General features: G+C 43.1%; 2 protein-coding genes across 4 annotated transcripts in view; one reads left to right on the plus strand and one right to left on the minus strand.

Annotated features, from left to right (window-relative positions):
* Positions 1-12082, plus strand: part of NCAPD3 (non-SMC condensin II complex subunit D3) — a 28535-nt gene extending 16453 nt beyond the window's left edge. For 2 of the 3 annotated variants that reach the window (XM_075774452.1, XM_075774454.1), the window contains 16 exons: positions 9-116; positions 652-766; positions 862-969; positions 1989-2227; positions 2970-3049; positions 4311-4448; positions 4782-4915; positions 5062-5261; positions 5848-5958; positions 6377-6532; positions 7311-7480; positions 7720-7859; positions 7985-8062; positions 10879-10953; positions 11050-11110; positions 11203-12082. In XM_075774452.1, the coding sequence (XP_075630567.1) occupies positions 9-116; positions 652-766; positions 862-969; positions 1989-2227; positions 2970-3049; positions 4311-4448; positions 4782-4915; positions 5062-5261; positions 5848-5958; positions 6377-6532; positions 7311-7480; positions 7720-7859; positions 7985-8062; positions 10879-10953; positions 11050-11110; positions 11203-11314 (2025 nt within the window). In that variant the 3' untranslated portion in view covers positions 11315-12082. The remainder of the gene's footprint in view (positions 1-8; positions 117-651; positions 767-861; positions 970-1988; positions 2228-2969; positions 3050-4310; positions 4449-4781; positions 4916-5061; positions 5262-5847; positions 5959-6376; positions 6533-7310; positions 7481-7719; positions 7860-7984; positions 8063-10878; positions 10954-11049; positions 11111-11202) is intronic. The other variant, XM_075774453.1, reaches the window with a different exon arrangement.
* An 858-nt stretch (positions 12083-12940) lies between these two features.
* JAM3 (junctional adhesion molecule 3) overlaps positions 12941-23941 on the minus strand; it is a 31788-nt gene continuing 20787 nt past the window's right edge. The window contains exons 2-9 of the mRNA XM_075774468.1: positions 20820-20885; positions 19818-19931; positions 18800-18952; positions 18375-18577; positions 17936-18035; positions 17462-17591; positions 16158-16212; positions 12941-15519 (exon numbers count right to left, since the gene is read on the minus strand). Coding sequence (XP_075630583.1) covers positions 15484-15519; positions 16158-16212; positions 17462-17591; positions 17936-18035; positions 18375-18577; positions 18800-18952; positions 19818-19931; positions 20820-20885 — 857 coding nt within the window. The 3' untranslated portion in view covers positions 12941-15483. The remainder of the gene's footprint in view (positions 15520-16157; positions 16213-17461; positions 17592-17935; positions 18036-18374; positions 18578-18799; positions 18953-19817; positions 19932-20819; positions 20886-23941) is intronic.

Here is a 23941-nt window from a genome sequence, read left to right on the forward strand (position 1 = left end):
CGGAACAGGAGCTGCTCAACCAGGTGTGTGGAGATTTAGTATCCACCTGTGAAAGCTATATTTCTAATATAGTCCTTAAAGAGGATGGAGCAGAGCAGCTGCAAGAAGATCTTTTGGTAAGTTTGGTTCCCCTTCACGGGTTGTTCAAAGGATGTAGGTGTTTGGTGTTCCGTAAAGTTCATGCCAATAACTGTGTTACATAGGAAAATACTGATGTGCACACCTTGTGTGTAAGCTTGTAGTGAAATCTGGTATTTGTGGGCCAGGGAGCATACAACAGTTTTATACATCAGCGATTGCTTTAAGGATATGATTCCCTATGTATTTTTAATAAAACGACATGGGTTTTTTTCTTTGCTTTTCCACTCATACTTCTTAGATGAGCTGTTTGAGAAATAAGTCTGTAAAACATGTAGAATGCTTTGAGGTGTATTTCAATATTATTAGTAGATGTGTGAGGGTTATAGCGTATTAAACACACACACACTCCATTTCTGTTTCAAAGCTTCACCTTCTGTTCTCTACTCACAGCCTTCTTGAAAGGGAAGGGAATTTTAAGTTGTTCTTGGACAAGTACCGTACCGACTCCTGCTGACTTAATTTGCAGCTCAGCCGTTGCCTTTTGACTGCAGCGTTGCTTTTTCTCTGCAGGTGAGACACCTCTTCATCTTGGGTGAGGCTGCACAGCTGTGTCCAGCCAAAGTGGAGAAACGCATCTTTCTTTTGATTCAGTCGATTCTGGCTTCTTCTGTCGACGAGGACCAATGTGAGGCTTTCTCCTTACTGCCTTTAATTTTGCACTTACAGACACCACTGTTTACCAGAAAAGCGTGTTTTCATTCCTGACCTGTTCTTCCCTAGTGTCAAGTTTGCCAGATGGCGAGGAAATTCCAGCTTCTCAGCCACTGTCCCAGATCAGAGGATTAGCCATGCCTCCCGTGGTCAGAGCTCATGCATTCATTACCTTAGGTAAGTGCCGTCCTGCCGTCGAAGTGTGCCCTCGTGTATCCAATTCTCACCCTTTCCGGTTAAAGTTCTGCTCAAAAGCTGTGTCAGTTGTAATGGATAGCCGCAGCGCTCAATGTTTGCGTTGCCTCAGCTCATAGCTTTTAGCAATGCAAATATCCATGGGAACAAGTAGTACAAACCACAGAAATACTGCCATCTATGTGACTGCTTCTCAAGGTGGTTAATGCATTAGTAGTGATTAATAATTAGCAACGTCCTTCAGAAGAGTACTGTCCTTGTACTGGGAGTTGGTTGCTGTCTGGCTGAAGGATCACCTTACCTGTAGTAAGGTGCTTAACAGAGGATGAAGAAAACTTGGCGCTTTTGGCGTGGTTTAGAGCAGAATGACTGCACATAGTTTCTTGTTCTCCTCAATATGAACGAAGAGCTTCTTTGAGAGAATACAGGTCAAATCTGCATCTCCAGTATTAGGGAGAATACTAAGTGAAAGTTCTGGTTTTGTAGTACCTCCATCGTTAGGAACAAGTCTCTTCTCTTGCAGATAGACAGTAGTATTCTTTCCTTAACTGCTTTGGGAAGCTTAATACTTTTGTACTGAGCTTAGGAACAGGGAGAAGTACTGTTAGAATGCAGGTTATTTTATTTTAAGTTGGTTTAGTGATGCCCTTGGAGGTGGGTGTCTCCCTGCTATGCTGATGACAGCTGGGGCTGTTCTTTTTAGCTGCTTTGAATAATACCCTGTACACAGAAATAGTTCTCTGTGAAGGAGGGAGTTTGGCATAGAGACCCACACTATAGATCTAAGAGGAGTTTGGAAGAACTCCTTGAAGTATCATTTCTTTGAGAGATCGTGCAGATTGCTCATCAAGTTTCAGCATGTGTTTCTTGTTTATTCCTCTGTTTACTTCCTGATTCCTTTCTTGGCTCATATTGGACTCAAAGGAGGCAGTAAGCTGGGCTGTGGTGGTTGGGAAGAAGAATATATTCACAGCACTGACAGCCTTGTCCCTGTTTCACAGGTAAATTGTGTTTACAGCATGAGGATCTGGCAAAGAAATGCATTGCAGCTCTAGCTCGAGAACTGGAGGTGTCGCATGATGTGGCTGTTCGCAATAACGTTGTCATTGTTATGTGCGATCTATGTATCCGCTACACATCTGTGGTGGACAGATACATTCCCAACATCTCGTTGTGCCTGAAGGACCCAAATCCCTTCATCCGTAAGCAGACGCTGATCCTGCTTACCAACCTTCTGCAGGTAAATAAAGGTCTTAAGCATGTATCTGACAACCTGCCGCAAGTACCTCCATCGTGCTGGATACTGGCAACCTGACCGGTGGCTGTGTTGCTGGTACCTTCATTAATCTACGCTTAATTGAGAAGACTTTAAACTATGTATTTTATTACTGCGTTTTTTTTGCTAGCCAGGCAGAAATCATATCAAGGACACTTAACACCGTTGGATAATGAGATTATTTTTAGTCAATGGTTACCTCTTTTCTTGTCTTCTCTTTGTTTCTTTGAATTCCCTTCAAATTCACTCCTATAGGAATGAATATAACAAGCATCATGGCACCTTTTTCTCCTACTGTCTCTGCTTATTGTTCTAAAAACGTAAAGGTTGAGAAGCTCAAGATGTTTACCCTCCCGATGTTCGCATGAAGCCAACCAAGGCAGATTTGGAGTGCATTTGGCTCTGAGAACAGTGTTGAAGAGCATGTGTGCCTTGGGATAGAACAGATTTTTCATGTTTCTACTTTTTTATTGATACCTGTGGTAAACCTAGATGTTCGCTGCTGTGGCATCTATGCTGTTTAAAACATCCTCCAAAACATCGTTGTCTTTTTGTGTACCTCCCACTGAAGTTGTATAGCTTGCTCATTTTCCCAGTGTACGTTCTGCTAGGCTCCATCAGATACCGTCCTGACCACAGTTCAAAGGTTCACACTAGGTTTTTCCTGATTTGGGTTGATAATTTATTGTCTGCTGATTTCTTACAGGAAGAGTTTGTGAAATGGAAAGACTGTCTCTTCTTCCGTTTTGTCAGTGTCTTGGTGGATCCAAATCCAGATATTGCCAGGTAAAATATCCGTAAAATAACGATGGAGTTGAAGATCAGAGATGTAGTCAAAGGAGTCTCAGTCTTGCACCTTCGACAGATGATTCTCACATTAACCTCTTCACTCGTACAGTTGTTCACGCCTTGGGGTCTGCAGTGGTAGCAAAGAGTGGTGAGCCTCTTTGCAAGTCATTTGAAGGTCCCAAGGTAGCGACCTGTGTGTTCTTGGCTGCCTTGAAAACATGCAGCTCTGCTCTATTTTTGACTCTGTTATCCAGGAAAAAAGGAGTTTTTGAAACAAGCCTTTATGAAATCTTTCTCATGGTTTTCTAATAGGCTCTGTCTTAAGTACTGGTTTTGTTTTAGGAATAGGATTAAATATTCTCTTTTTTCTTATATGGCACACCTTGTCTTTTTAAACCTTCTACCTCATTTTCTAATACTTGGACATGTAAGAGGAATTATGCACACTGGCTTTAAGTGCATGTTTATAAAGATTTTGTAGGTTTCTCAGCCTCAGGCTGCTGTGTTACGTGAGAAATGAGCGGGGCAGGTTTCTCTAAGGATGGGAGGTTGTGCGGGGATGCTGGATGCAGAGGAGGCTTGGACAGCTTGCTGCTTCCTTCTACCTGAAACAGTCCGTCTGAAGATTGGTGTTTCCTGGGCCATCAACCTATCATTGCTTGCTAGTGGATATTCACGCTTTCTTTTCACTTCAGTGAGTTTTTAATATGTAAAAATGTCTTTCCAGTAGATGGTGACATTGCAACATCAGGTTCCTAGAGCTTTAGCTAAGGAACATGGTGCTATTTCTTTGGGAGCCTTTTTCTTTGCATCTGCATTCAGTGACTGCATCTAGACAAAACCATGTTCCTCAAGTTGACTTGCAGCTCTTGCAGGACTTTTGGTGATTAACTTTTTGCAAAGTACTCTAAGTATCTTGGCCACAATGGAACTTATTTAAATAATGAAAGTTTAGTTCCTGGATTCAAGTTCAAATTTATTTCTGTCTCTGTTTACTTTCATGGCAAAAAAAAAGGTAGTAGTATTGTGGATGCTGAAAACATCTATCTCTTTCTGGATGAAAAAAGGCTCAAAGTCAATAAGGTGATCTCCTTGTTCAAGCCCTGATGGAGCTGGGCAAGAATTGAATGTTATATTGAGGGAGACTAGGCAGAGGAAAACCATCCTCCTGCTTTATGGTTTGTGACCCCACACTGTGTTTCAGGGGTGGCTTTTAGAAGCCACCTGATGATAAGTCCTTTCTTTTCCTCCTTGCCAGGTTTGGAGAGTTCTGCTTGGTGCATCTCTTGCTGAAGAGGAATCCAGTAATGTTCTCCCAACACTTCATTGAGTGCATCTTCCATTTCAATAGCTATGAGAAACATGAGAAGTACAACAGGTTCCCCCAGAGCATGCGGTCAGTTGAGCACATTTGTATCTCCTTATTGCTAAATGATGGGCTGTCTGGCCATGCAGCTTTTGGTTGCAGCAAAGCGCTCATGGCGCTTTGTAATTATGTGTGCAGTAGGGGGGAAACAGCTAGGGGAAACAGTGTTAAATTAAGTGTCCTGTCTTCCCCGTGACACTTCTGGGAGGACTTTTTGCATGTAATTTCTGGGACTGTGTGGTATCCTAACAGGTTTATGGGTCTTGAAAGTGACATTCAAATATTCCTTGCTGATTTAAAGTCTTATTATTTCTGTAATTTCGCATGATCTGACTTGGCCCTGGTAAAACATCTTGTTACCAGGGCAAAGAATCTCTTCTCTCTGAAGGGAAAAGATAACAAAGAAAAAAGGATGCACATCTACAAGTTCCTGTTAGACCACTTTACAGACGAGCAGAGGTTCAGCATTACAACAAAGATCAGCCACAGCATACTAGGTAAGGATCTGTCTTTAAAAGTCTGGCAAAGAACTGATGTCTGTATAAAACCATTAGGCTCTCAATCCAGCCGTGTTGTCTTCCCGTCTTTACCGGCACTGCTTTTTCCAGTAAAGTACCTCTTATTTTTCCCCTGTGTGTTCCAGCATGCTTCGTGGATAAGGTCCTTCCATTGGACCTGGAAGCCAGTGAGCTGCTCTCGGATACGTTTGCAGTCCTTAGCTGCAAGGAAATCAAGCTATCAACTATGAGATCAAAACCCGATGAAGACATTCAGCCCGATGAAGACGAAATGGCAATGGCCAATGCTGTCATGCAGGTGGCACAAAAAAAGCTCATCTCGCAGGTGAATGGCACTTGATCTGGTGTGGGAAGTGGGTTGGCCACTGTATTGGGAGAAATTTTACTTTTCTGTGATGGAGAAACTCATGCAGAAATTGTCCAAGTATCACAGCGATGCCAATGACATACTGTCGTTGTCCATTCTGTAGGCCCACTCTGATCTGAGGGCACCAGTGGAAGCACTGTGTGTTGTAAGAACGAAACATTAAGGCTAGATTTGTGAAGTTTGCTTGTACTTGAGGGGCCAGTGGGAGTGATCCTAAATGCATTTCCTCTGAAGCAGTGAAGCTATGCTAGGCTAAATTTGTTCCACGGATCTCTTATTGGTAAAGCATTTGAGCATAACAATGTGTTTTGGTGCACCTTTTGGCAATTTGCCTTCAATGTGAGAATTGACTGGCTTGGGGATCTATCCTGAAAGATTCCACTAAGGTTAAAAGCCCGTGTACACAAGTGCAGCGTAAGAGCAGGCTTAATTGTGGTAGTTTCCTTGCTGTGGAGTGGTAACTCCTCTCATGTTGGCCATTCATCTAACCACAGAGTGGCTTCTCTTTTATCGCATCGTGTAACTGTTCTTGCCTTGTTCAAAGGTTCAAAAGAAGAACTTTGTAGAAAATATCATCCCAATAATCACATCACTGAAGTCTTTAATGGAGCAGAAGAGGATCCCAGCTCTTAGGGACCTTATGAACTACCTACGGGTAAGGGAAGTGTTTTCTTCTTGTGTTTTTTTTTTCCTCTCTTGAGTTAATGTGTTAGATGTGCAACCAGTAATGGAACGAACACCCTTCTTAGAAGGAAATTTAGAAGGCATATGATGTTGTGACACTGCCACTGTGTTAAATAATGTAGGAGGTGGAGGGATTTTAGATAAGGATCTCAGAGTGTGTTACGTGTGAGCCTCCTCAGTGGAATGTGGGCAGAAAGCTTGAATGCTGGAAAGCTTTTTCATGTTCTGAAGTACAAATTGGAATCAAAACTCTTAGTCTGTTAAAAACACCTCTGCTCTACCAACTGGTATTTCCTTTTGCACTTAAAGCAGCTGTGATCTGAATGGAGACATGAATCAGTAGTCAGGAGAGATTTCTGAAAGAGTTTAAACATTCCTTATTGCTCCAGGAAATGATGCAGGATTACCGAAATGAAATCAAAGACTTCTTTGCTGTGGACAAGCAGCTGGCAGCCGAGCTGGAGTACGATATGAAGAAATATGAAGAGCAGCTGGCCAGGGAGACGGAGTCAGACCAAGAGCAGGTCTCGGCAGCGCAGGCAGAGGTTGGCGCCATTAACTCCCTACACGTACTGTCTCTGCTGTTAAAGTTTGCGTACACGTAACACCCAGAATCTGTATGTCTGTGGACCTTGTTACAGCACTCTTAACAGAATGGTTATGTAATGCTCTCCTACCTCTTTGCATTTGCTGACAGAAGCTTTGGTTTCAGACTCATTTAATACGCTTAGGATGACAACAACACACGTTAGCCAAAGAGGAGCAGCAAACAATTAATGTAAAAATAATTCTATTTAAAGGGAAAACCAAGTCTAGTTTGCCACTGGCTGTGCTTACATGTATTGCGCTCTGTTCCCAGAGTGCTAAAGATGATAAATGGGTCAAAAAGAAAAGGATTCCTTTTGTCTGACTTTAGGTGCATACAGAGTGGAAACTTAAATCTATCCTAGTCATGCAGATCCTCTTTTAATGTCAGTATAAAGAAATAAGTATGTGCTTGGGTCAACTGTCCTGAACTATTTTAGATACCTACGTTAAGATGAGATGCCTTCTACTCTGGAAGTACCTTCCTCTCTCTGCTGGCTTTAAAGAGCACCTATATCTAGACCTCTCAACTAGGACATATGTATCCCATCAAAACTTCCTGTTCACTTCTTGTTAAAATTTTGGCCAATAAATTCTTTCTTCCTAGCACCCCTTTACGTCCATTGCACACAGGGCAGTTCTTAATCACACGGCGTGTAGTTCTGAGCATCTTATATCGAAGGTTTTCTGCACTTGTATCCATCGTTAGACATGATCTTTTCTCCTATTTTCTTCTAGCAAACTCCATCTTTGGAGACAGCTGTACCTTCTGGTGGCTGGAATAATAATGCTCAGTCTCCTGTAAGTGGGAGACAGTCCTTGCCATCTAGGTCAAGTCCTTCCTCTGTGCCTTCCGAATTTACTACACCTAGTGCTGATGTTCCGAAGCAGCCGTTACGCAGTCACAGGTATGGGTTTCTGTTTGTATTACCAGTTACGATATTCCGCAGGGCGATTGCTTTGCTTTTCCACTGCTTGCTTAGTGGTGTGAACATCACCAATGTTGCAGCACAATCTTCTCCATTACAGTTGATGCTTAAGATCATAAGGGATTGGGAGGGGACAGATCTCTCTCCTCATTACATGTATCTTACCTGGGCTTGCAGAGGGAAATCCCTCGGTTTCTGTCATGTTTTTTGCCCTGTAGGCCAGGATCTTTGAGCACGCTTGCCATCCTGAACTCTGCCAAGAAAGCGATGGAAGCCAGAAGCAAGCAACGCAGCAAGAGTGTTGGAGGAAGTTTATCGGCTTTATCACTTCCATCAAGTGCAGCTGGCAGCAAGCGAGGTAGGAATCTTGCTGCAAACTGATCTCCATTGGACTAGATCTAGTTGACACAGCCTGATTGTTAGAGCCTTGAGGTCTCTGAGTGAATATATTTCTATTCTTAATTATTTCCTTGTTATTTCTAGTATCAATTCAAAGCCTGAATCAACACTCTACTGGAGAAACTGTTTCTGTGGTGGGCCGTGCAATCAGCACACCAGATCGTAAGTATAACTCAAAGGAACCCTTTCCAAATTGGACACTCGTTCTCTGAGGGAGGTAGCAATACATGGCTCCCCTAATGAGCAGAGAAAATTAGTCATTGATAGCTATAGATTATGTATTTATCTAAATGACTGTAGTAAATAAGAACTGTTCTGAAATTGAAGGTCTCGGATGAATGACGTACGTAGGAAGAGACCGTCCACTACAGTCTCAATTTACATGTCACAGGGTATTATAATATGGAGTCAGTGCAGGAGAGCATTTATTTTGGGCATTGCCCGAAGTGTGCAAGATTCTGTTGCATTGAGACACTTGCTCTCCTTAACTCTGGAAGCGTAGCTTAGCATTTGGAGACTGAATTACAGAACCCTGCTGTGGAGGGAAATACTGAGGGTCTGGTCCTTTTCAGCTCTAAGATGGTGGGTTCCTGTTGTCCAAACAAAAGATCTCAGCTGAGCTATGACCTGCTTCTAGAGCAGGCAGTGAGCTGTGACAATTGCAAGAGAACAGAGAGATCTGCTCAAGTGGGGTTAATAACCTGCACAGTCATTTCTGAGTGTGTGTGCGTTCTACCCTAAGAAAGAACTGAACATTGGAGAAGGAATCATTTGTTTCCTTCACTCTGCTGTGGAAATTAAAGTAAAAATACACAGAGAGGAATCTTTAATACACAAATTGCGAGAGTCTGCTGTGCATACGTCCATTGCAGCTGAATTGCAATCTCACAAAACCTGACCTTCAAAAGTTAGGAATTGTTGGAATGCTCTCTGACAGCCCTGCAGCATTCTGCAGTGTCGTTTTCTGCAAGCGCAAGAGGCAGTTATAGTAAAACACAAATGGAGCTGAGTTCCAGCAGTAGATTCCCTTCCTTTATGTCAATTCACTGCTGAACTCCTTTAGGGCATCTCCGTTGTAGTGCAAATTGTGAGTGTGATGTACGCCCTTACTCTGGAGCTCTGGAGTTAAGTTGGGAGTATAGGTGAGTGCCTGACAGGTCATCTCTTATCAGGCAGTTGTGAATCGTTGCGGGGAGGGGTCGATGTTCCAGAAGCATAGCTATCCGGCTGCACTCTGCCTGTATCTATGCAAACACCTGACCTGCACGCACACAGGAGAGCAAACGACATGTAGCCAGTAAGGCAGTCAGCTGTGCGGCAGTCTGCAAATACCTGACATCCAAGAGCAGGCAGGAGCAAAGCAGCGGCAGTGATGTGCATCCACTGGAAAATCTGACCCTTCTCTTCCCTGTATGCTCCACTGTTTGGCTAGATTTGTCTGCCTCAATGTTTCTCTTTGCTGCCTGAGCAACAAGCAACAATCTTGGTGCAAAAAAATTGGGGGCATGTTTTTAGAGAGCAGAAATCTTTAAGCGCCATATCTCTGTCTGGAAGCTTGCATGGCTGTTTCTCTTAAGCACCATATGGTGAAAAAGGAGGAAGAACGTTAATCTGCAGTTGTACTAGGGCTGAATTCCTACTTTGCTTTGAGGCAGCACGTGTCCTTCAGTGGAGAGACAAACTGTACGGAGCAGTATCATCACTTCGGTTAGCGTGTGTTGAGCCATCTGCGTGGTGGTGCTGGGTCTTGCAGGCTGATAGACAATCAAAATAAAACATGTTTATTTCTCTGGTATATCATTCTAAAACTATTGGAAATGCAGTTCTTTGTAAAACATTTTGTCCTTGAGAAGTTAAGAACAGCTATCTCTTCTCTTTACCTCATTCGACTGTTCTGGCTGTCACTCTCTCCCCTGCTGTGTTTGGGTCTCCTGCTCATCTCCTGCTCGTTACTTTGAGAATGGCTAAGTGGGTTCTGACCAAGTGTAGATTGCTTCACTGTGGTTCATAAACACGTTGTAAAGATTCCACCTTTGGTTGCATGGGAAGCCCTACTTGATAAAAGTTCTCTGCCATTTCCTTCCTTCCTTCCTTCCTTTCACGTAAACTTCTTATTAACCAAGGTAACTTGTTAAGGCACACACTGTGCAAAATCAGGGACACTTCCAGGTCAGTCTTGAGAGATGCAGAGGCCAGCTAAGGCAGAGAGATCAAGTTGGATTTCCACTACGAGCTTCAGTGATTCCCTTCCAGGACAGAAGAGTAGTTAAAGAGCAAACTCAGTCTGTAGAGAGAAGTCCTTCAGACAGAGTTTCCAACTCCTGCCCTATAAAGCACTTTCTACCTTAATTCCTTGTGAAGGATTCTGGGGAACATGAGCATAAAACAGAGTGTTGAGTAAAGTAAAATCTGAATATTGTGACATCTCTCCGGAGATAAATGACAGGGAAGAGACAGCTGACAACTACAGCCTATTCAGGCAAGCTAAATTCTACCTAGCTTCCTTGTCAAGTGATTCCTCTTGTCTGGCTGCAGGCAGTTCCTCGCAGAAAGAGCTCTTTGGGTCCTTTGTCGGTCTTCAGAGGCCCTGTATTCTGCCTTCACTAGGCAAAGCAACCAGTCTGAATCTTGTTATGAAAGATGGCAAAGCTTCGAAGGAAGCTGTGGCTCTCCCACCTAGGTAGGACAAGGAGGAGCATGACTGAGATCCTGTATTTAAATGAATTTCCTCCACATAGAAGGCAGGCTGTAAGTCTGGAGTATGAAGCTGATGCGCACAGATGGCCCGTCAGATTCACCATATAGTTTTGAGGCTGGATGGGAGACACTAAGATCTGCTGGGCTGGAAAAGAAATCTATGTGTGCTTGCAATTAACTGGATGTACTTACTCTGTGACACTTAAGTGTTCTACTAGAGCATGCCTTGCCCTCCAGCTATGTCACAAGCTGACTGCTAATATGTGGGTTTTTTCTTTCAGAGACCATTAATGACTTGACTTTTGGTGCTGGGGTCAGTTACATCAGCTTGACGCACACGCCTGGTTCAGCTCCAGGCAAGTTATCTTTATGATTCTTAACTTGAGGGGGGAAACAACCCCAAATGATCAAATCTGTGGCATTTTTTTAAAATATGGAAATATTATTTGCAGAGAAGAAAGAGGCTGAGGACGAGCGAAGAGATATTATCTGTTTGACATCACCAGAGAAACCGTAAGTTCAACGCAGATCTGAAACAGCAATCACAGTGAGAAAGACTGATAAAGTGCTTTAAGATAAATGGTCATTCTCCTTCTTCCTTCCAGCCCATCCCTGCCACGGGAGTGGAAAGTAGAATCCCCCGCACAGAAAAAAACCAGCCAACGTGTCCCTCTGAGACGGTCCCAGCGGAGAACTCCACTGAAACCAGACAACTGATCCTTTCATTGAACTTTTGTACAGAATCATCATGTTGCCTGATATCTGTCCTTTTCCTCTTTAAATCACTGTGGGCACGCATCCTTCCTTCCTTCCTTATCTATTCTTCTTTGGTTTTTACGTGAAATTGTCTAGAAGATGGGCATACAAAGCCTGCATTAACACATGTATGTGTTATAAGCTGCTGCTTGTTGACAAAGCTCACTGGAGTGCTCGAAAGCTGCAGTATAAAGGGAGGCTTGCTCTTCACTCACAGGATGTATAATTTGTCCATTTGGGAAAGTAAGAGCATAATGTTGCCACGAGCTCAGCGATAAATGCATTTATCGCAGCTTGCAGGGAAGTGAGTGGCTCAGCTTATTCACTCGATCCCTCATTGTCCCTCCTGGTTATATATTAGAGTTGCTTTAATTTGAACAAAGGTAAAACAGCTTGTCATTGCCACACCCCTAAATCTGGTAATTGCACGCTACATCACCTCTTATTTGTTGTGCAAACTCCTGTGTGTATGAACAGCCTTCATGTTCTTTTATATGGAATATTTCCATTCTTGAACTGTGTTATTTCCAACTATTAAAATTTTTATGAAAATAAATGGTTACAGAATTAATTCCACCCACAGCTTCTCTCTTCTTCTTGATCTGACAGAGAAATTATTTTTTTCTATAGATTTCTACAGTCTCAAAAGTCTCTTCTACTACGTCGCCAGTATCTTAGGCACTCAGTTCAATTAATGTTGGATCCAGCAGCTTTTAAATATAGACTCTAATTTGACTGCAAGCAGGATATGAGTAACGCACTAAAATCAAGGTTGGTAAGTCATATGCATAGCTTTGTGCTCTGCACAGATAACTTGTTTATTGTAAATGCTGGAATCTGACCACTCCTGAGTCTCTCTGATGCCACGTTAACCTAACTGAAGGTTTTCTGGTGTTAACTTCTATTACAGAGCTCTTGCCCTAGATTGCATTGAAACTTGAAAAGGGAATCTGTTTTATTCATGCTGGTTTGTCATTCAGGCATGCACAACAGAAATGGAGTAGGCTTTTCTGCAGAAGTGGAAACAAACAGGCTGAGTGTGCTTTTGCCACAGCCCTTCCAGAGGCACTTACCTCGTGCACTGGAATCCCATAATTTGCCCTCACTTTCCCTATTCTGTTTTGAAGATCAGAGAAGCCTTCAAGTGTGGTTAAACTTTATTCCCAAAGTCAAAATCTGGGAACAGGCGACATGTGGCTTAAGCGATGGTCAATTATGGCCACATCCATTTATTTTGTACTTTCTCTCCTGCCTTAAAATACCATTTAACCACTTTGAATGGTAAATTGGAATAGTTTATTTCCTAATTTGTGCTTTTCCTGGTTTTTGTTCTGTCCTTGAGCAGTATTGAGATGAGCCCTGTAAGCATTAATCTGTCTTCTTGAGAGAAGAACCAGGGATAGACAAATGTCCAATAAACAGATAAACAGTAACATACCTTGGACTTTCTGTAACCTTCAGCTCAATACAAAGTAAATGAGTGCTCTGACAGAAGAGACTTTCCCTTATTTCACTTAATTGGGAACAGAAGCCTCCAATAATATGGCTGTTTAAAAACCAAAACCAAACATGAAAAACCTACAAGAATGCTTTATAGCTTCGTATTTATGTAAAACATTCTTGGCAAAGTTAAACATAATACATTAGTACAAACCTGAATATTATTCACAATGATACAATGAATTCCATCAATCAGATCTCATGAGCTGTATCAGGAGGATCATCTCCCCTTCTCTCGTTAGAGATGCCACTGTCACATTTTAGAACTGAAAAATAAGTCTTGATTCTTAGCTTGCTGGCTTTTCACGTGAAGGCTGCCTTTGGCTCATGGCGAGACTGTAGATTGTGCTCCCATAGTGCCCAGAGCCACCCTGATTCAAACGTTTTCTTTCTCTCCCTTATTATAGGTATCCTAAAAGCAGCATAGAAAAGGAGTAGTGGATATACAGAAGGTGCAAAGGAATGTTACGCTCACTACTGTCATAATGATTAGAGGCAGCGTGCAGCCAGTGAACAATACTGTGTGGCTTGGTTGAAGAGCGTGTCTTAAGAAGGTAACCATAATGTAGTTGCAAAATAGCACTAGTAATGTCCGAGTTATACGGAGAATGTATGGTTACTGCTGCCCCATCCTTATTTTTTACTTTCATTAGCAAAAGGAGAAGTGGTAACACTTTGTTTAGGCAAAAACAAATGCAGCAATGGCATGTCCAGCGAGGCCCCTAGGAAACAAAGCAGATTAATGCAGAACACTAAAAAATAACACTGACGGTCCAAATCGTCAAGTATCCAAAATACTATATACAGGAAAAGTTAAGACAACTCAATTCATATTGGAAATACAAGAAACACTAAATTCTGCTACATTAAAAAAAATTCTTAAACCACAGCACAGTTCTAGTGTTGCATCCACATCTTGCAGTCTTATATTACCCAATGCTGTTCAACACCATCAACATCTACGTTTCTGGGAGCCACGTGTTTCCAATTATTCTCTCTAAAGCCAAGAGAACTAGATTTGTTTTCTTTTTTTTTTTTTTCTTTCCTTTTTTCTTTTACCATCTAGAGAAAAGTTGCAACTGACACTACAAAAGTGCTTTAGTTATTGAGCTTTTGTTTTCCCAACTCCAGAAACAGTTGCCTTGGCTATGCAGTTTAAACCTGTACAGTTGCCATAGGTGTCACACTGTGTTAGTGCTTCAGGGAACTTGCAGAGGGGTAGCAAACATTGAAGTCACTCTGTCACCTTGTTGGAACTGAATCCAAAAAGCCATCCCTGGATATTTCTTGCAACAACAAAAACAAAGTGTTGGTCACTGGCAAGAACAGTAAGTTTTATATATAAAAAAGTTGATAGCTCCTGCCGTAAATTTACAAAAACTATCCCTGAGTGACTCTGTTCTGTCTCTGGTAAGACCTCCTGTGACAAGGAAATTGCTGAAGCTAGCTTAAGAGGAAAGAGATGCTGTTCCACCTGCAGTTTTTTATTACGCTTTGCAATAATACTGATATGCTCCGAGTGCGCCATACTATAGCGACATTTGAGCTCCTCTCTGTAGCTTAAAAAGTAAAAAAAATAGCTACATTACTTAAACCCTGCTGGCATCATGTATTTACACTTTAAATAGAAATGTTACCTTTTCTGAAGTAATCAAAATATATCTTTGCAAAAAATTTAGAATGTGGGATTTTATAAAATAAATGCAGAAGGTAAAAAAGCTGGAAGATATCTCAGTACCTTTTATGGCAATCTTAGCCCACGAAAGTATTTGGCTTTAATTTTCCTGAAAGGGATGTCTTAGCACTAGGTTCTCTGCCTCCACTATAAGCCTCTTTAAAACACCAAAAGACGCAAGAGGCAAGCCTGCTTTGTGCAGATTAGAATGAGGGGTTACCTGCGTGCAATGAGTTTTCTATAAAGCAGTGAACAGAAGCAATCCTTCTGCCCGCGTTTTGTGTTAAATGGAGTAACGAGAATTCAGTAAGTTTACAAAAGGGCTGAGAACATTAGTTGCATTTACTGTATCGGTATCTGTCACTGTAGGATGTTCAGATACCCCGTTCTGCACCTGAGCGGTCAGAGTCAAAAGCACAAGACAATCACAAACGTGTAAAAGTCACCAGCCAGGCCTAGGCAACAAGCCGCTGAGAGGAAAACTCCCCCTTGCACAGAGTTCTTATTCTTTAAAGTCCGTCTCTTGCCATTATCAGCACCTTTTTTTGTCTACTAGTAATTTGTACTAGTAATATCTACTACACGTTTACCTAACGCTGTTCCCCTGGTTGGTTTGCACATTGTGGCTGTGTCCCTGCAGCACAAATAGAAGGCAATTCCACAAACTTCCACAGCCCAGTCTCTTGGGAAGTATTAAAACGCTTCCTTAGTCCAAGGACAGGTTTACGTGATCCTGTTGGTATCTCCGGAGGCAGGGGAGATGCAAGTTGGGCAGTGAGGAATTACTTTAAACTTTGGCAAAGAAAAAAAAGATATACAGATAGCTAGCTATCAAGTTCTTGTGTGTTCCAAACTCTTCCAAGCGCACTTAATTCAGCTTTTGCTCTTGCTTTGAGTTCCTGGAGGAGGTATTTTCACACTTGCTTTTGCTGGTTTGCAATATTCTTTTGGCGTCTTAGATGACAAATGAAGACTTGTGTCTGAAGTCACCCTGCAACAAAGCAGTTTGGGATGTATAAAGGATCTAGCGGCTTTCCTGGTAACTCTTTGTTCCCGCTGCCCTCAACTGCAGTGTGCCCGTAGATCTGATCTGTATAACTTCTAGCTCTCGGGCTAGGCAGTACCCCCTTCCAGCTGGTAAGGAGATGGGGAGACCCGTCATACTGGCCAGGTGCTCCTTCTCCTGCTGTCCTCCTGGCATACCAAGGCATGGCAGGGGACTTCCTCATTCCCTCTTCAGTATCTCTGCTAACAGGGAGAGGCTTTTTCTGATCTTAAGCTTTAGTGATCTATTCAAATCCCAAAATGCAAATTCTCTTGTAAAAGCATCATGGCCTGCCCACTTAATCCAATGAAACTCATCCTAAGGGGGTCAAGCCATAAGATGACAGAGCAGAGCTGCATTTGATAGCGCTTGGCATCAGCCACTTAAGGCAACTTAAACTGTTCATCATTTCTAAGGAAATGACTCAGCCTTCTTCACCCTTCTGTTTTCTCTCTGTTCTACATCCTTCCTTCTGAGTGGTGCCCACTCTAAGAAAGTCTGTAGGCCCTAAAAAAGCTAGAAGTCCTCTGCCCACCCTCTTCCTCTCCTAAACAGAGAGATGTTAAATGCAAATCATTTGTTACCTCATCATCTGTCCGGATATAGTTAACACCATCAGGTTTTGCTGGAGTCTTGTAGCTGAAATAAAAGAAAAGATCTCATTTCTGGGACAAGGAGACTGCAGGGTTTTGGAGGGGAGGTGCTGAGAAAGATGAAAATGAGGAAGAGCAGCCGAATGAAAAGAAAGCAGAGAGAGACCCAGCTCATTGCTCAAATGATAGATCTGTGCGTATTCCATCATTCGTCATGACTAGGATTTTTTTCTAAATTCCCCTTCAGTGCAGGGTAAAAACATTGCTGCATGTTTCCACAAGACTAACTCTGCAAAGAGATTAACTGCTTCTTTTCTGGGTTCTCCTGCTCTGGTCCCTCTGCACTACCTTTCTCTGCGCCTCCTGCATTGTTTCCTGTGGCAATTACAAAGTTCATTTTAAACCTTCACTGCCAGATGCCTTTCAGCATTTTCATTAGTTGTAAGGAAGCGCCACTTGTTTGCAATCCCATAGCAATTCAATTTTCATTCCTGACTGTCAAGTCCCGTGTATGCCGACCCTCAGCTGTATTTAAATAGCATATTTGGAGCTTTTTCTGAAAACCAAACCAACCAAAAAAAAAAAAAAGACAGGACTTCTGCTGAAAAGCAACATTTAAGATGGAACAAATCTATCTGGTGCGAATTTTGGTTTTACATATATTTTCTCTTCTACAGATTCTGTAAGGACATCAAGGCTTGTTTCTGATGCTAATGCTGTTGTTTTTAACACTTCAATGTGCATTCTAAAATGGTTGTTTTTAATCCCAAATTTAGGTTCTCACAACTAGTGAGATTTCCTGCAGAGAGCCTACTCTTCTGCATATATTTTCTATGCATGTCCTGATGCTTTAAACTAATTGTGCAGTGAGCTCTGATCATTAATTTGTAGACCTCATTATGCCAACAGCATATAACCTCTAGGTTATATGGTTATATTGGACAAACACCTGTAGGCATTTAATTGTGCTGGTTCCTCCTTCCTGTGCAAAGTATGAGGATATTAGAGCACGGCTTTCACTCCTCTCTCTGGTCTTGATAGCAAGCACAAGAGGAGCCATACCAAAATTCTCCCTTAGCAAATAAACCTTCATCACGGTGCAGAGTTTACAGTGGGGAATCGGATACTTCAAGAACGGGGTTGGCCTGTAGTCTTTGGTAGGGAACTAGGAAGGAGCATGTCCGACTCTGGTGTTGAAATACATTATAGCCACCAATTTCTGGCACCCTTCAGACTACTCCATGCTAGCTGTGGGCACAGGGACTTGTGTGAGAACACTCTGAATCCCAGCTTACCTTTCCCCGCTCTCTTTGCTGTTTGCAAAGTAACCCCTTCTGTAGGCGCAGCAGATACCAAGAGTGATGAGTACCAAAACTGCTAGGACCACCAGGACTCCACCAATTATCCCACCAATATTGAGGTCATCTGGCAAAGAGAGAAGCCATCATCCAGTATTTCTTTAAGGCAGTAGCAATATTCTAGCTTTACGTACGCTAAAATAACATATCTTGAATATTCTAAGCAAATCCAAATAATTCATAGGGAACTAGTGAGTCCCTGATTCTAAGAATAAAACTGTGCATGAATCTGAACAGTGTTTCAATGGTTCTCTGCATTTTTAGATTTTTTGTCTTCCTGTGTTTGGGGCTATGAGAAAGCAAGAAAGACTTAATGCTCTAGGATGTCCCCCTTTTTTCCCTGTGGCGATGGCAATTTATTTATGGTGATATATTAACCAGCATTGATGAAAATTACGTAGAGCCACTCACAGACTTCCATCTCCTGCTCCTCGCACTTGGCAAAGCCAGCATCATTTGTTGCTATGCAGGAGTAACGGCCTGTGTCACCCTTGTGCACGGCATGGAAAACCTGGTGAGGAGAAAAGGAGGGGAGCAGGACGTGAGAGACAGAAGGACCTGCGAGGGTATAAGCATGTTTCTAGCAACTCTCCATCGCCCAGGCTTCACAGTGGGCTGTGAGACATCTTCCTTCCCTCTTTCTAAAAAGGCAAGTGGTATGAGCAGTGGTCAAAACCAAACATCATCTTCCATCATAAATCTTCCCTTTCTCAAGTCACTCAGATCTTAGAACACCTAACCTTCTTCAAATTATACCTTCCTTGAAAGCCACACAATGACTTTTCTTTTACAAGAGACCTTAAAAATAACCTATGCAGCAAAACAAATCTTGGTTATGTAAGGACATTACCAGAGTGCCTGTGGTGGGGTTCAAGGTGTAGGAGGAATTCTGGAATTTGGTGTTCGATTTCGTGTCTGGTGATAAAGGTTCGCTGTTGCGGTACCAGCTGTAAGTGGACTTTGGGTACCCTTCGTTCTCGTGGCAGTGGAGAGAGGCTGTCTTGCCAACAGGTACAGCTTTAGGCACAGTGCATCTAGGTGTCATAGGTTTCACTGTGGGAAAGACACAAACCATGTGAATGGCACTGCTGAGTAGAACTAAATAATTTCTGATATACTTTCCAAGATGTCTGTGCTACAAAGGCATCAAAACTTTCCGTTATTTCCAGCTGGTTTTAAACAACTTTGAGTGCTGCTGTTTCGACTCTGGGGAGACCCACAGCCTGTTCTGTTAGCTAGCAGTTCTTGCAGAGATATCTGGGTTTAAAGTAATACCTTGCACTGTGAGCTGGATATTAATCTCATCGATGGTTTTCGTATCAGAAGGTGCTGCCACTTCGCAGCGGTATGTGGCAGTGTCCATCCGGGTGGTGTTTTTAATCACCAGCGATGTCCGGCTCAGAATTTCTGCACGCGTCACAAAGTCTCCTGATACAAAGGAAAGACAGAGAAAAAATTCAGGGTGATCACACAGACTAATTTTAGGCATCCGAATTAAGTGGTTGAGCTTGGGCTCTTTCTGGAGTCAAGAGAACCACCTAAAAGGAACCTGATGCTCTAAAGTTAAGAGCCTTCCTTTCACCAGTGACCACAAAGGAAACCAATGCTGCTAACCATGTAAGAGGATGAACTACAAAGCACCATCCCAGATCTCAAAAATTGTGGCAAAATTGGACTTCCAAGACAGTGTCAGGTTTTGTCATCTTTGTAAAATTCATTGGGATGTGGCTGTTGGTCCTATCTAAGGTGCTGAAGTAATTCCAGATGGAGTCAAGCCCTGCCGGCAGTCCTGCATTTTGAGATTCACCGTCCAGCCAAAGAGTCTGCTTCTAATCACGTCCTCCCAGGATGCTGCAAATCGCCGTGCTACCTCAGCAGTAAGCCCTGACAGCTCAAGACAGAGATCCCTTCTCAAGCACAGGTGGAGCCCTCAGATGTCACGTGGAAAGACACGAGGGGTCAGCGTCTGGTCCCGAGAGCTCAGACGCCCAGGCACCATGCAAGGCCCAAGCTGTAGCATTTGCTTTCTTACCCAAAAAGTATCTCCTACTTGGGATCTCGCTCCAGCTCTTTGTGGCTCCCTACTGTGAACTGCCAATAACGAGGGCAGAGAGAGGGCAGAGAGCAGAGAACGTCCCTGCTCTCTCTCCATCTTGCACTTCCACTGCTGAACTCTAGTTCCAGCAGAAAGCAGCAAGACAGCCAGAGGCCCTGTCTTTTACAGACTTGTTTGTTCTCGATTGTATTGTTTCTGAGGCTGTTTTGGAAGCCTAAGAACAATGAATCTTCATACCCTGCATTTTATTGTCAAAAAATACGTAAGAGGTTTCGCCATCTCGGATTTTCTTCCACTCGATTCTGGGATCTGGTGTTACGGTGGATTTAATGATGCAGGACAGCTCAACACCTAGCAGGAGAAATAAAGGAAATACAGATTAATAGGAAGCAGCTGTGTTTTTGCTCTGCTTTAAGCAGTCTTGCACAGTGTTTTATTAGGAGATGCTGCCCACAAAGCAAAGCCTTCTCTTTCATCTGCCTCACAAACAGAAACACTGCTGGGTTCCAGGAGCTATTGGGGAAGATGGATTTTGGCCAGCAAAAATAATAGCCGAACAGATATCAACTATGGAGAGAAATGAACACACTGTTCTCTACGGGCTCTAACTTATGGCAAACAAGACCTTATGACAGGGTGAGTCCACAGCACTGTCTCGCTGCTAATCAGAGCCCACAGTGTGAGTCAGGGATGCAAAATCTCCCTGGGTGGTGTCTGGTAATGTACTGAGGACCACGACGCCTGGGGATAGATTCAGCAAACCCACTCCCCTTTGAAGCAGGCATTGTCATCTCCATCTCCTCTACGGAAGAAGGCATCGCAGCAGGGTTGAGAGGTGGCTTACCCAGTATCGCATTGCACGACTGTAGCAGGGCCAAGATAAAATATAGATTTCCCAACCCCCTTTTCAGTATATTAATTGCAAGGCGACCGCCTTTCCTCCTTTTGGGATCCAGTTCAAAAAAGCACTTAGGCAGATACTTTGCAATGCCAATGGCTTGCAGGGGACTTCAATAAACCTTTTCAATCAAGTGCTTTGCTAAATGGGGAGACATACAGATATATTCTGAAGCGCTTTTCTGAATCTCAGGCTCTTGGTAGTCCTGCCTCCCCCAAGAAACCAGACACCATGAGCAATAAGCAAAATTTTTTCTCAATTGTTTGGACCAATGCAAATCCCCAAGCAGAGAGCAGTGCAGCCATCGCATCCAGCAGCCAGCGGGCCCCCGCAGCACTCACTTTGGAATTCCTGCACCACGGGCTTGGTGTTGCTGGATGTCAGTTCCACAGCCAAGAGTCTGCAGCCTGGAAAAACAAACAGAAGGTAATAAGAAATAGCACAGCTCATAAGTCACCCAGCTAGAAACACACTGCCTGCTGAGAAATCTTCTCAGACAGCTACAAGGACTAACTTCCCGAGATAAAACCTATTCCTGACTATGAATGCCGGTCCAGCAGGCCTAAGTTTATTTAGGAGTTGTGGTGTAAATACAGGAAAATATCATTGTTAGAAGTAGCAATTAAAGAGGAAGATTAACATAATGGCACAAACCCAGTGCCAGGACAAGCCATTTCCTTGCGCCTTATGTTTATTTAGAAGGTAAAGGAACTCTTGCTCTGATAATGTATTATTTTGCAAATTTTTAATTTGCAAATTTAATATTTTGAAAAGACAGGAAATAGACCAATCTCAAGAGTTCCGGTCAGTTCCTAGAAGATGAAATGTGCCAGGCCTCTAACATACGCTGATTATATCTTCAAGTATTTTAAGACTCGGCGTGGAAATGTAAAATGCAAGGTAGTAAATCATGAAAGGACTGCGATTCAGGAGAAAACAGGAGTTCAGCTCTTTGGGTAGAGCCCAGCCAGACTGACACTGGGACAAAAGCTCTATCATGCAGTGCTGCAAGGTATCCTTATACCACAAGCTATTTCCCTTTACTGTCCTTCTTGCTCTGAGCACCAAAATGTTTCCAATTAATACAGTCACTTTTCCTCTTTCATATTATTATTTTATTTTGAAAAATCTGCCGTCCATGTCTTTTCTGCTGTGTGCTTCACCGGAGCAGGTACTAACAACATTCACACGCTACTGGATACCCACGCTCACCAACAGCTCTCTTGACGGAGAAGGAAACGAGCGGGCAGTTTCCAGCACGGCGCAGTAGGAAGAAAGCGAACCAGACAGCAGAGGCAATCCATGCCTTCATCATAGAGGCTATTTTGGAACTGGGTGTTCTGGTTGTTGCAAATCACCTCTCAGACTATGGTATTCACAAAATACTTTGGCTGCTCCAAAGCCCTGTCTTACAGGAGTATACATACTATAATTGGTGCCAAATAATCACCTACAGAGGTATGCCACGGCCCCGTACGCAACTTTGCTGTTACAAATCCCATCAAGAAGTCTGTTGAAATCTAAGGGAGCATGCCCATTGACCTCACTGGGCATTCAATCAAACAGCAAGTTAAAGATGACGGAAACCGGTGCCTCAGTGACGTGAGAAGAGAAGTATCTAAAGGTTAAGACTTCCTCACTCAAAGTAGAAAAGTCCTAACAAACCTGAATAGAAAGCAGAAAAGGCAGCTGAAGGGAGATGTGGAGAAATAAAGGATCTTCAGCATCATGACAAGACAGCTGGAAATTCCTTGTGCTGGCCTTCAGGGTAGAAAGCTTTTGGACAGAGAGAATCTGGCAATGCAGGGGCAAAATTCCTCTGGTGGAGTGGATTGGACAGCGTAACGGAGCAAGGCAGCAGTCTAAGAAATACGTAAGAGCTGCAAAGTCACTCCCACTGAAAGCTCAAGGGCCTTGAACACCTAAAATCCTTTCAGCATTTTTCAAATGTTGCCTGACAATTCTTATCCCTCAATGTTTGTTAAATGCTGAGACTTTCCTTGGTGCCTTGGCTCTCGGTGCTTATACCCCAAAGACCACTGGGGAGAGCTGAAATTTGGCATGGTTGAGAAGCTGCCTTTGTGTACAAAATAATTGTTACTCATATAAAAGCCACCGGCTGATGCAAACTAATAGCTGGCCCAGCCAAAAGTGCTCTTAGCAGGACCTTTCCACCCTTCCCCCTTCTGCACTCGGAGACACTCATGCAGCATTTGGGAGAAATCCAATATTGAACCAAGATGACAGTGCTCTGGACTGTAATGTAGCTATTTGGGAGAAGTCTTGTGTATCAGAGCTGAAATGAATAACAGGACAGTGCAGTGAGCACTTTGCTTTCAGTCTGCTTATGCTTTCCTTTGGAGAGCCAGTTCCTTTCCCTCTGTTCGTCCTTTGATCCTTTCAGGTGTTCTCTCTGGGGTTACGATCCTTGCTTCCCTCTTCCATGAGCATAAACAGATTTCACTGATCCCAGCAAAACCCTAGAGCATTAGAAGTGGCTAGGTGCCAGAAGACAAGAAGCAATCTTGGGAAAATCCTTTTGAAATCTTTGGACACATTCTCAAGAATAGTGTACGGCATTTCATGCAAACGAGGCACTTGATTGCTCCTGCTGCTGGAACCAAGAGAGCTTTTCCTGAGGGCTCAGGCCTGAGCACTCAGCTTAATTGTGGAGATGCTGTTTGGCTTCCTGCTTGGGACAGGTGGCTCTGATAATGCATTTGGCTCAGTTTTCAAAAGGGGGAAAGTGGTAGGCTCTGCCTTCTTCAGAGGCAGCACCCTCCTTCATAGGGGAACTGCACTACAAAACCACTTCTACAAACAATAGCTTTATCTCGAGATGTGGCATCGCAGATGACAGCTTGCACAGCGTCCATCTGGTCTGTACTATCCTATAAATCTTCCTTTTGGAAATGCTAAAGATGGGGAGGGAAAGGGTTCCTTGTTCCTTAAAAGAAACTTGACGTAACAGTTTGGTTTTTGTTAAATGTTCTTACTTAGACAAGATGGGTTTTTTCAGAAAAATTGTGTCCCACCAGGCAGATAGCCTGGTAGCTGTCCTACTGCAGTACATAGACTGGAGGTACAATATAGGCTCAGCTGAAGGTGGAGATAGTAATACCCCAATGCGGTGTTACTCTGAGTAACTGAGTTGTGACTCTAGAAGCGTTAGTTCCAAGACAGTGGGACTCCATCAAACTCCAGCCCCATCTCATTTCTCGGAAATTGTTCACAGCGGGTTTTTTTCCCATCCGCTAAACACAAGAGACGTAGGTCTATCCCTCAGGCAAAAAGCAGGATGACAACAAATTTTAGACAGAAGCTGAGGCCTTGGAGACTCTGTGAGAGGTCCTGAGTATTGGCTGTGGGCAGAGATCAATGTGGCTGCTTAAATCACTGCTAAGACAGATTTATTCTGCGTGTGGCAGAAGAATACTGGAAGTAGCATGTTCTAAATAACAAG

Source organism: Balearica regulorum, chromosome 23 (assembly GCF_011004875.1).
Source record: "Balearica regulorum gibbericeps isolate bBalReg1 chromosome 23, bBalReg1.pri, whole genome shotgun sequence".
NCBI lineage: Eukaryota > Metazoa > Chordata > Aves > Gruiformes > Gruidae > Balearica > Balearica regulorum.